This window comes from Panicum virgatum, chromosome 3N, assembly GCF_016808335.1.
Source record: "Panicum virgatum strain AP13 chromosome 3N, P.virgatum_v5, whole genome shotgun sequence".
Classification (NCBI taxonomy): domain Eukaryota; kingdom Viridiplantae; phylum Streptophyta; class Magnoliopsida; order Poales; family Poaceae; genus Panicum; species Panicum virgatum.
This window is the reverse complement of record NC_053147.1, coordinates 2,018,625-2,029,384: the sequence shown is the minus strand read 5'-3', so window position 1 is coordinate 2,029,384 and position 10,760 is coordinate 2,018,625. Positions and strand designations below refer to the sequence as shown.

At 49.9% G+C, this 10,760-nt stretch overlaps 2 protein-coding genes and 1 long non-coding RNA gene across 3 annotated transcripts; 2 read left to right on the top strand and 1 right to left on the bottom strand.

The window, feature by feature from the left end:
* Window positions 1–1,079: 1,079 nt before the first annotated feature.
* LOC120663616 (probable F-box protein At2g36090) lies at window positions 1,080–2,396 on the top strand. Its single transcript, XM_039942478.1, has 2 exons — window positions 1,080–2,187; window positions 2,235–2,396. The coding sequence occupies exon 1, from the start codon at window positions 1,191–1,193 to the stop codon at window positions 2,151–2,153; it is 963 nt and encodes a 320-aa protein (XP_039798412.1). The 5' UTR covers window positions 1,080–1,190; the 3' UTR covers window positions 2,154–2,187; window positions 2,235–2,396.
* Window positions 2,397–2,576: 180 nt separating this feature from the next.
* Window positions 2,577–7,550, bottom strand: LOC120663615 (mRNA-decapping enzyme-like protein). The gene is made up of 8 exons (XM_039942477.1): window positions 7,253–7,550; window positions 7,118–7,158; window positions 6,967–7,016; window positions 4,876–5,020; window positions 4,046–4,102; window positions 3,817–3,940; window positions 3,041–3,502; window positions 2,577–2,962 (listed from the first exon to the last, which is right to left on the bottom strand). The coding sequence occupies exons 1-8, from the start codon at window positions 7,430–7,432 to the stop codon at window positions 2,909–2,911; spliced, it is 1,113 nt and encodes a 370-aa protein (XP_039798411.1). The 5' UTR covers window positions 7,433–7,550; the 3' UTR covers window positions 2,577–2,908.
* Window positions 7,551–8,946: 1,396 nt separating this feature from the next.
* On the top strand, window positions 8,947–10,486 carry LOC120663614. Its single transcript, XR_005670546.1, has 2 exons — window positions 8,947–10,058; window positions 10,208–10,486. It is a non-coding gene; the product is annotated as an uncharacterized LOC120663614 (long non-coding RNA).
* Window positions 10,487–10,760: the final 274 nt, after the last annotated feature.

The window sequence follows — 10,760 nt, the reverse complement described above, 5'->3', positions numbered from 1 at the left end:
GACTGAATCTGTCCACCCTCCTCTGATGTGGATTTGGCACCTGCAGCCTTCAGGTATGAGGTCAAGAAGTTGACAAAGGCGGCGTGGATCAGGTCCAGGCGTACTGACATTCATGGCGATGCAGCTGACTCTGGAAAAGTGTGAATGGATGGATGGATGCCGCAGCCACCGGACGCGCGTGTGCGACTCGCCAACGCCTGGTGTTTGGTTGTCCAACACGCACGCAGGACGCCCCCGTTTCTTGCCGACGAACGCGTACAAGCAGACAAGCTCCGTGGCTCCAGGAGCTCGGGGAAAGGAGTGATCTCGATTACTTAAGCAGCAGTGAGTAATCTGAATCTTTTTTCTTTAATTGAGTAATCTGAATCTAGTACTACTTAGGAGTAAGAGAGACTGGAGTAAGATTAGTGCCCTTGTTCGTCTGGCTGGGGATCCGAAGCTATCAGTCACGTACGAGGAGAGAGGGATACCGAAATGGAACCACACGTGGCAGAAAAGAAAACATCACGCGGCACACGTTCCCGAGTGGAATAACCCACCTCCTCCTCACGTGTTACATACCCCGCACTGCACCACCGTGAAGGCATCAGCAGACTGTACTACGCACACAGAGACGCGCCGTTGAACCAAACCAACGGTGATCGGGTGATGGTTGACCGGCGGCCGACAGATCAGAGTCCAGCGCACATGCCCAGGCCATCAACGCGGATGTTCCGTGCGTTGCAGCAGCAGCAGGCAGCAGCAGCGAAGCCTTCACCTTCCCTCCACCAGGAAGACATGCCTGCCCAGCCTTTTCTGAGTTTGTCATCCCCTTGGACGATGGTGACGCGTCAGTCAACGAAGAATATATCCCTCGGTGGTCCCACGTCGCAGCGACACCGTACCTTCAGCGTTGCTTGCCAGCTCGGCAGCTAGCCGTGGCTTCTCAGCTCGGCAGGCCAGCAGCACGCCGTGGACGTGACGCCGTCACGCTCGGACAGCGACCACTACCCTACTATTACTAATCACACACGCGCACATGTGTTTATAGTATATATGCAGAGGACAACTAGGTCGCTCGGCCGTATCCAAACCGGCAAACCCAACACAGCAAGCTGGTCAGACAAGAAACCTGGGCTACTTCCCCTGCTCCCCGTTCCTTGCGATCCTATCCGCCCCACGCGTCGTTCACCGCCACCGCGCCGCGTGCCATGGCGACCGGCGACGACCAGCGCTGCCCGGCGGCGTTCGCTGGGAACGCCGCCGGCGACGCGGAGAGCGCGACGGCCATCGAGGACCTGCCCGTGGACGTCCTGGCCCTCGTGCTCCGCCGCCTCGACGGCGCGTCTCTGGCCGCGTTCGGCTGCGCGTGCGCCGCCTTCCGCGGCCTCGCCGCCGACCCGGACGCCTGGCGCGCGCTCTGCCTCGCGCGCTGGCCCTCGCTCCGCGACGTGCCCTCCGCTCACCACAAGGGCCACCGGCGGCTCTTCGCCGACGCGTTCCCGTTCCCGGCCGCGCCTGCGCCGTCGTCCGCCGTCCCGGCGCGCCGCCTCCCCGCGCGGCTCGTCTCGGCCGTCGACCTCCATCACGGGGGCGCCTGCATCCTGTCGCGCGTCGTGGACACCGACGCCGCGTCGGAGTGGTTCCTGGGCGCGCCGTTCCGCGTCGACGCGCTCGTGCAGGAGGGCTTCTCGGCGCCGGCGCCCATCACTCCCGCCGACCTGTCGCTCAGCTGGGTCCTCATCGACCCGGCCACCGGGCGCGCCGTGAACGCGTCGAGCCGGCGACCGGTGTCCGTGGACCGGCGGTGGCCCACGGGGGAGACGGTGGTGCGGTTCGCCGTGGTGCTCGGCGGGGGCGTCGCGCTGGACGCCGCCGTCACGTGCGACGATCGCTTCGGGCATGTTAGGGAGGTGAGCCTCTGCATCGAGGACGGCGAGGGCGGCTTCTTGAGCGGGCGGGACGGGCTGGCCGTGGTGGCCGCGGCCATGGCGGGCGCCAGGCAGGGGCGCGGCGCGGAGGCTGCGGCCAGGCTGCGGTACGAGGAGTTCGTCAAGGGGAGGGCGGCCAGGAAGGAGCGGAAGGCCAGGCGGGAAGGCATCGTCGACCTCTGCTGCTCCGGCGTCGGAGCGGCGGCGTTCCTAGGCTTCCTAGTGATGTTGACATTCCGGTGACATTTCGACGACCGCCACGCAAATGTACAGCTCGGCTGACGAGCAATGTGAATAGTAGGAAAAAGATGAGCTATATATATAACTTGACGCTTGACACGCACGCTGCACGCAAGAGCTGTAATTACGTACATGGTGCAGGTTACAGGTTTTAACAACACTAGAAATTTAGACAAGGGCCATCTCAGCGTATTGAAGATATGACTCGTCTTACTAATGATCAAATGTGTATGGTCCCTTACCCAATTGATACAGGTTCGGACTTTTACGAAAGGAAGCATTTGTTTGCTCCATGACAGACAAACAGACACCCATGTTAAATGCTTTACCCTGGCTCCAAAAATAAATCAGTCCAGCGTAGGCACTTGCTTTGTTTGAAAATCCCTCTTCCCGCAAAATGCCGAATACCATTGTCAATTCTCCAGGGTAAATCACACGAAAAAGATGGTATTTAAATATTCCTGCACAAGTCCTGTTTTACAAATCCAGGCGACCCGAAATGGGCCTCGAGGAAGCTAACATTCTTGGTGCTCGGTTACATAATAAATACTATATGACAATACAAGTTATTTGGAAACCAGCAGGAGAAATACTACCAAACATCGCTATAAGCACTTCTACAATAAAACAAGCTATACAGAAGTTTTGACAAATAAATCATACAGAACTCACAGGGAAAAAAGAGAACCCAGACAATCTTCTCACAGCGAGCAACTCCATACAGACTCTTTGTTTTTAGATGAATTCCAATTCGCAGTCTACATGTGTGCATTTTGCAACTCACGACAGATTAAATCGATGAACTCGTCACCCTGTGTTGGACACAAAAATGTTAGAACATATAGCCAGTAAATATTTTTCAATTGAACATTCTTTTATAGGAGGCATACCTGAACAAGTCTTTGGAGCGCGTCCTTAACTTTATCCCTTGAAATAAGAGCCCCATCGTTGTGTGCAGGGGTCAGGGAAGGAGGTGGAGTCGGTGGGGGAAAAGGTTGGAGTAAGGGGGTGCCATATGGAGGACGTTGAGCAGATGCTGAAGTTGGATGAAGAGGCGGCGCCGTAGGCATCATGGATGCAGCTGGTGGTGCAGATGCTACAGATGTAGAAGAGGGTGACGGAGGTGCAAAGAAAGCTGGTGTTAGAAGATTTGTTGAATGGCTGGCGTGGGCATTTGCATCATGGACGGGCAGTGGTGGAGCTGATGAACCCCCTAAAGGATGAGTTATTTGATGTGCTGGAGTAGCAGATGGAACAATCAATGGCACATGGGCAGATGCAACAGCTTCAGTGGATGGATGCGCTCTTCCAGCCATTTGTGCACTTGATACACTCCCAATGCTAGCAGCACCCTGTGGATTTGTTTAGATCAAAAAATGAGTAAATATACACTATGGAAAAAGAAAGCAATAGTGTGGATTGCTAAACAAAAAAAAAAATCAGTAGACATTACACTATGGAAAAATAAAGGAATGTTGCTAACTTCATGCAATCATGATAGGCATGAAGCATTCATTAACAATACTGGCATGCATGTATCAATCAGGATGCAACAATGCCCATCAAGTTGAGACTCCAGATACATGGATATTTACTAATGAACACAACCCATGTTACCCGTCAAGTATCTAATATTGAAACAAAGCTAAATTTGAAGAGAACATACACTGAAGTAATTGGCCAGTGATTCATCAGGCGCATCGGAAACTAGAGAACTGGATGATGGTGGAGGTTCAAGGGGGCCATCTATTGCAGCAGATGTCGGAACAGCCTCCAATTCTTCAAACTCACTGTGCACATTAGAAGATACTACACAAGTGAATCTAATATAAGAGTACAGAGCATACAATGTGGAAACTATTGCCCAGTTGGATCCAGGAAGTCAAGAAAAAGACCTTTTTGTGGAAGGCACCTTTGGTTTTGGGGGCACTTTGGCGTAAGCATTCAGTATTCTGCAAGAAAATGCATGAAAAAAAAATTGAGCAGAAGCAAAAAGTTTTTGCACTCAAAGTCTTCGATACTAAAATCTGACCCTATGTATTGCACATAATAGGGATTATTACAATGATATTCCCCCTATATAAGGAAACCTTCTACCAATAAATGGAAGGTATTTTGTTTTGGAAAAGTCAAACTTGAAAATTTTGTTCAACATTTAGTAAAAATTATATGCATGTTTAGTGTACAAATTTGTATCAATAGATTTGATGGACAGAGGGAGAAATAGTTAGTAATGAAACCAATTGATTTGAAGAATTTAAGCCTTGCAAGAATCTTACATGGACAGCATTTTATATGTACCTAAGGTATCACACTATCATGTGAATTTCCTCAGCTTTTGTGTGATTACACAATTTTTTTCAGGACTTAGATCATTGCATTTCTTTTCATTTCCAACCCCCTCCCCTCTTCTTTTGAGATGGGTCATAGCTCTTTGGGGAGGAACAATCAACAAATGTACAGAAAATGGTTTTTAGAGAAGGGATTAACTGGTTATTAAGATTATAGCTACTTGATATTATGAAACCGAGTAATAAACAATTTTTGTTAGCAAGTTCCAAAAGATCCCATCCCAAGTTAAGCCCTACAACATGTATAGTTCACAGTGTGGTTCCACCTAGAGAAATTGCCTTTTGTTGGCATTGTTCAGTCCTAGATAGTTACCATCCATCCATATGTTGAGTGATGGCAAGATCAGGCCAGCCACTTCAGCGTGGAAATTTACCTTCCAAAAAGGCTAGCAACAGCTTCACAGTCATGTTGGTTATAAAACCAAATACCATTTACTTCTTGTGCAGCATTCCGATACAACAAATATGGAGGCTGAAGTTCATATTCAAAATCGCTTAAAAGATCCTCCACCAGATTATCTGTTAAGAAGACAGTAGCAGCTTTTTCAACAAGGAATCCGGCACATTGACAAGTTCACCTCAACACATATCAGTTTAATGTCACAACATGAAGAACTCAGAAATAAAGTTGAGGTGGCAGGTACTGACCCACTTATGTTAAAGCTATCAAGATTTATAATCAGAGATGTTCTTATTGTGCAGGATAAATAGAGTACGGATTACAGGATATCAGCTTGTCCTGCTACTTATAGAGATCAAAAAACCTAGTTCCCTGTTCCCCTTTCTTTTTTGGCAGGAGTAAACACATCTCTTAAATGTTTACATGTATTTGCAAAGGAGGAATCGGTTCACTGTTTATCTAGAGTACTAGTTAAAAAACTTTCCTCACATTAATAATTTTTTTGGGAAATTTAGATTCATACCATTGAAAGGTTCAGATTTTAGAAAAATACCATCGAAAGATTCAACCTTAGAGGAATAGCATTGAAAGTTGCTCCGTCTTTGATTTATACCATCTCCGTGAAACTTGCCGTTAACTGCTGATAAGAAAAAACGCTGAGAGCACTCGCGAGCTGAATAGCACGGCCCAATTCTATCTCCCTTGCAGCACGGCCGCCATGACTACCTACTCCACGGTGTCACCCTCCCAAGCACATTTCCGCCATGGCCGAGGTGGCTCCCTCCTCTCTGCGAGCGAGCAGGCAGCAATCGGCACCAAAACTCCTCTCTGCTGATTTTCCCACCGAGATGCAAAAGCTGCAAGCCTTTTCTTCCCCCCTTCCTCTCTGTCCCTGTTCTGTCCACTGTAACCCCGTCCTCAATCGAAACCACTAGAGAAAATCAGCACATACCTCACCAAATCCAAGTCCATAGCTGCTGATTGCTTTCTTGCTCCGTGAGCACAAATTAGCGGGAAGCAGCTTCCGGCGCGGATCTCGCGAGGATCAAGGAAGGGGCGGAGCGGCCTATACTGCTTCTCCCTGCTTGCTCCTGTCGGGATGCGTCAAGTTCTTCATGGCTCCATCAGTGCAAGCAGCTGCACCCCCTGCTGCCGTGCGGAGGTTGGGGATGACAAGTGGGGCACGTCGTGTCATAGGGAGAGGGAGGTGATAGGTAAGGCCTGAAGGTCTCGTGCTGTACTGATGTTAACGTTGAACTCACGGAGATGGTAGAAATCAACACCGGAGCAACCATTCAATGCTATTTTTCTAAAGTTGGATCTTTTGATGGTATTTTTCTAAAGTTTGAATCTTTCAATGGTATGAATCCAAATTTCCCTAATTTTTTAAAAGAAACAGTCGCTTGCCCTGTTCACTATTGTCCATATTAGTACAGGTTAGCGGTAGTATCACGAGTTATTTGTGAAGTTGAAAGATTCCATGCAGTCAATATGAGAAGCTGCAGCAATCAGCCAACCAGCGAACCCGCGCAACATTTCTGTCTTGCAGCTACATTATTTAGTCTACTTTAACATCAAATTAATTTACGGGGTTCTTAGAATGCCCAGAAAGCCAAAGGACCTCTAGCTGACTTGGTTAGGGGAACCCAGCGGCACTCCTCAGGTCCTGGGTTCGACTCCTCATGGGAGCGAATTTCAGGTTGAGGTTAAAAAAATCCCCTCGCCTGCCTCATGTCCAAAGCACTGTGGAGCCCGGCCTAACTCACAAGGCGACGGGCCCCCGTGTACGGGTGGGGCAGGGGTTTGGGGATTTCCTTGGCCTGCTGTGAGAAGGTCATTCTACCTCTCAAAACAATGCCGTGGGGGCGGTCTTACCCCCCGCAGGTCAAGTTTTTTTTTTAGAATGCCCAGAAAGAATATTTTATCATGATCCATCCATACTCCATAGTCTAAATGTCCCAGTGCACTAGCGATCAATCCTACCAGCACAATGCACTGAACATGAAGCAAGCTAACAAATCGAAGCAACCGGCGAGCAAATCAGTCCAGATCGCAATGTACGTACCAGTGTTGCGCCTGTTCATGACAATGAATTGGAACCTCGGCTGCGAGTTCCTACATGTGATCCAACACGTTCCAGATGCGATTAGACCGCGGACGAAATAAAAACCCGATGGAAACCCAAAAACCCCCGTTCCCAGATCCTTGCGACCCACCTCTTGACGACGAACAGCGACCCCTCCACGTCTTTGCGGCTCTGCACAGCGCAAGCAACACAAACCCGCATCAGATCGGATCGGATCATGGTCCAGTCCAGGAACGTACCAGAGGAGGGAGAATCGCTTGCTCACCCACTGGTTGAGGTCGATGTTGAAGTCGTAGAGCGTGACGTGCGCGGCGGTGATGAGGATGTCCTCGACGGCGGGGTCGAGGCGCTGGAGCACGGTGAGGTTGAGCATGCGCGTGGCCTCTGCGTCCATGGCCAGGTTCGGGGTCACCTTCCCCGCGTTGGCCTGCGGCGGCGGCGGCATCGCTGGGCTCGGTCTTCGCGTGTTGGGAGTGGATCTGAGAGTGAGTCGTAGGCAGCAGGAGGAGAGGGAGGGGAGGGACACTGAGGAGCAGACTAGCGGAGGATGGGGATGAGTGGGATGAGACGACGGGCCGCGGCCCACGCGTGGGCTACTTTATTTGGTCAGCTCGTTGAGGCCCACTAAGTTGGTATATGTCTCTCAAATTTCGCGGCCTTTTTCCAGGTAGTCCCGGCCCGTATGGGCCCAGTAAGTCCATGGATTTGCGCCAATGAGAAAACTTCTGTTTTTGGAGGCCGACACAAATGAGATAGCCGTTGAGCACATTTAGATTATTTGACTTTTTTAACCTCAAATTTCACCACTCATCTTATTTTAAATTTTATATAAAATATCACTTCTTTTATTGTGGCTTGTTTTATCAATACAAGTTCTTCAAAAATAATTTAAATTTTACTATGTTTGTATAGAATTTTTGAATAAGACGAGTGGTCAAACTTGGTGTCAAAAAATCAAATGATCTATAATTTGGAACGGAGGGAATAACTATTCGAAGGAACCAGGGGATAATTGCTGGGGTCGTTTTTTTATTATTACTAGTAACCATGCCCGCGCTATGTGTTGATACGATAATAACTAAAATTTTAATATAATAGAGCAATCTTTATTTTATACTCATAAAAAATATATAAAAAAATTCAATAATCTTAGATTCAAAAAAATAGTTACCGTGCATAGATTCAATCTTATCTTTAAGCTATCGTAGCCAAATAAATTCTACCAGCAAAATCAGATATTTGTTAAGATCAAAAGGAAGATCAAATAGAGGTTCTTGTTGCTTAATGTTGCAGCTGACCCACATTTTTCCTGTAACAAAAATTGAGTTTCCAACTTAGAGCAAAAGGGCCTCAAGCAGTTGCGAAGCCGGACACTAATTTCACACCCTGGCTGTGCATCATAACATCTGAGCATCAAGAATTAAATCCTAGGTTAAGGAGTGTAATGCAGCAATCTTAAATCCTAGGCGAAGGAGTGTAATGTGGCAATCTTAGTCAGCAGAAAAAACCAATTAAAACCCTAAACCTTTCATCAAGCTTCATTTAAAGGAAAATAGTAAAGCATTAATGATATTAATTAGTGAATTACAAAAAGCAAAGCAACATATAAAATACACCTTTACAGGTAATGCAGTGTCGACATATAACTAAGCTCTGGCGGGTACGGGTCCAGTTAGCCTATCGCCTTGCAGGCATCTAACCTGAAAAAAAAACTATGAGTCAGCCTCACTATTGCAAAATCTTCTTAGTACAATTCGCGCAACAAAAGGTGCAAAATCTTCTTAGTACAATTCGCGCAACAAAAGGTGCGCGGCGAGCGTGGCCACGTCGCCCGCTTTTCTCGACTGTCGGATCGGGCGGTCGCACGGTCCAGATCAAGCAAATACCAAATATTTTACAAAAAACCCTCGATCTTTATTGAAATCGACCCGCAGTCCCTTTCCTCTTCCTCTTCCCATTTCTCCTCCTCGACATCGCCCCCCACTGACGTCGACGGGGCAGACCCCTGCGTGGGCCGCCAGATCCACATCCGCCACCCGCGATTCGCTCGCTGACCACGACCAGCGCAGTCTCGGGCGACCTCAGCTGGCCAGGCCCCGGCCGTGAGTGCGGCCGCCGCCGCGGCCTCCGTCGTCGTCCCCGCCACGCCGAGCCGCTGCAGAGGAGGACAAGGAAAGGGAGGAGCCACAGCGGAAGACATCCCGCCACGCCGATCTGCCCACCGGGCAACCACGCCAGGCCGCCGCGCCTCTCGCCGGGCCGTCACGTGCGCCACGCCAAGATGGCCACCGGGCCGCGGACGAGGAGAACAGAAGAGAAGGGGCCGCCATGGCGGAACGGCCCAACCGCATCGAGCCGGCGGCCCTCTCTCGGCCGCGCGGCCCTCTCTCGGCCGCGCGGCCCGACGTGGCGCCTCTGCCTCACGCGGCCTGGGCCGTGCTCTTGCGCCGCCGCCGGCTGCCACACCCGACCGCGGCTCGCCCTCCACCTGACCGCCGTGCAACGCAGCGCTAGCTCGCGCCGCGTGGCCTAGCCCTCCTGCCGTTGGCCAAAGGAAGGCAGCATGCCCGCACGCCTGAGCATCCTCTTCTTTGGATCACGGCTGCAGCTACCTTTACAAGAAGGACGTCCCTCCTCTGCTCCTAACTTTTGCCATGGCCGGCGCTCACTACCTGTTCGACGAAATGCACATCCCATGTTTGCCAACAGATTGTACACAGAGCTCCAGCAGAGTGCCATCCTTATAAACACACCTCCATCTGCAGTCACTGCGCGCTGCCGGGCGCGGCAAGCGGCTGGCGGTGGAGTGCGTCCCCCGCAGCAGCGCTGTACGGGCCATGGACGGTGTCCACCGGCGAGGCCGTGGCGCTCATGCCGGCCGGCCGCAATGGAGGGGCTCGCAATAGCGCCGCGTAGGTGGGGCAGCGGCAAGGAGCATGCCGACGTGCGGCCAGCCGGCGATGAAGCGCCTCGACCACCACGACACGCAGATGCGGCAGCGGTGACGAGAGCAAGCTGCGCTGATGCCCCAGCCTGTGCTCGCTATTCTCCGAAATCCAAAAGTGAAACAGGTAAAAACCCCACAAAATCCTCAGACCTGCTTTATCCATGTCCATGCACCAATTTATCAGACATGTTCATTGCAAAATAGTTTAGATTTTCAGCGTTTGCTGCGAAGTTAATCAATCACAGTGCTTTTCGCTCAAATTGCCGATTGCAGGTGATTTTGAGCTTGGGAGTTGCTTGGACGACCAATTTTGGAGCCAATGGAGGGGATGTCAAGACCCCTCGATCGATTGGCTAGGCCATATGAGTATGAAGCGCTTCTTTCCCTTGGGACACTGAATCTATTCCCAACGAATTAGCAGACGCTGTCGATTCATCTTGTTCTTCCCTGTTTCTTTGAAAGATAAGAAGTTGATATATTTCTGTTTGAATAATAATGCTATTACCAGAGACCATAAGAATAATTGCTGCTACATGGGTGTAGCTTTATTGCCTGGTGCCCCAGCCATTGCTCGCTGTACCACCTGACCTCAGGCACGTAATCTGCGTACTCCATCGATTTCAGTTTTTCTTTTTCTTATGAGTACCTTCATGCATATTAGATGTTCAACGAAATAGGTAAAAGTACCTGACTCACATTTTCTTTAACACATTTTCCTTGAATTCCAATTTTCCATTAGTCTTTGACTATACCCTCATGAAAACTATATTTACTACAATAGATGATTTGCAATTTACACAATGTCAAATTATTTCAGAACCACCCC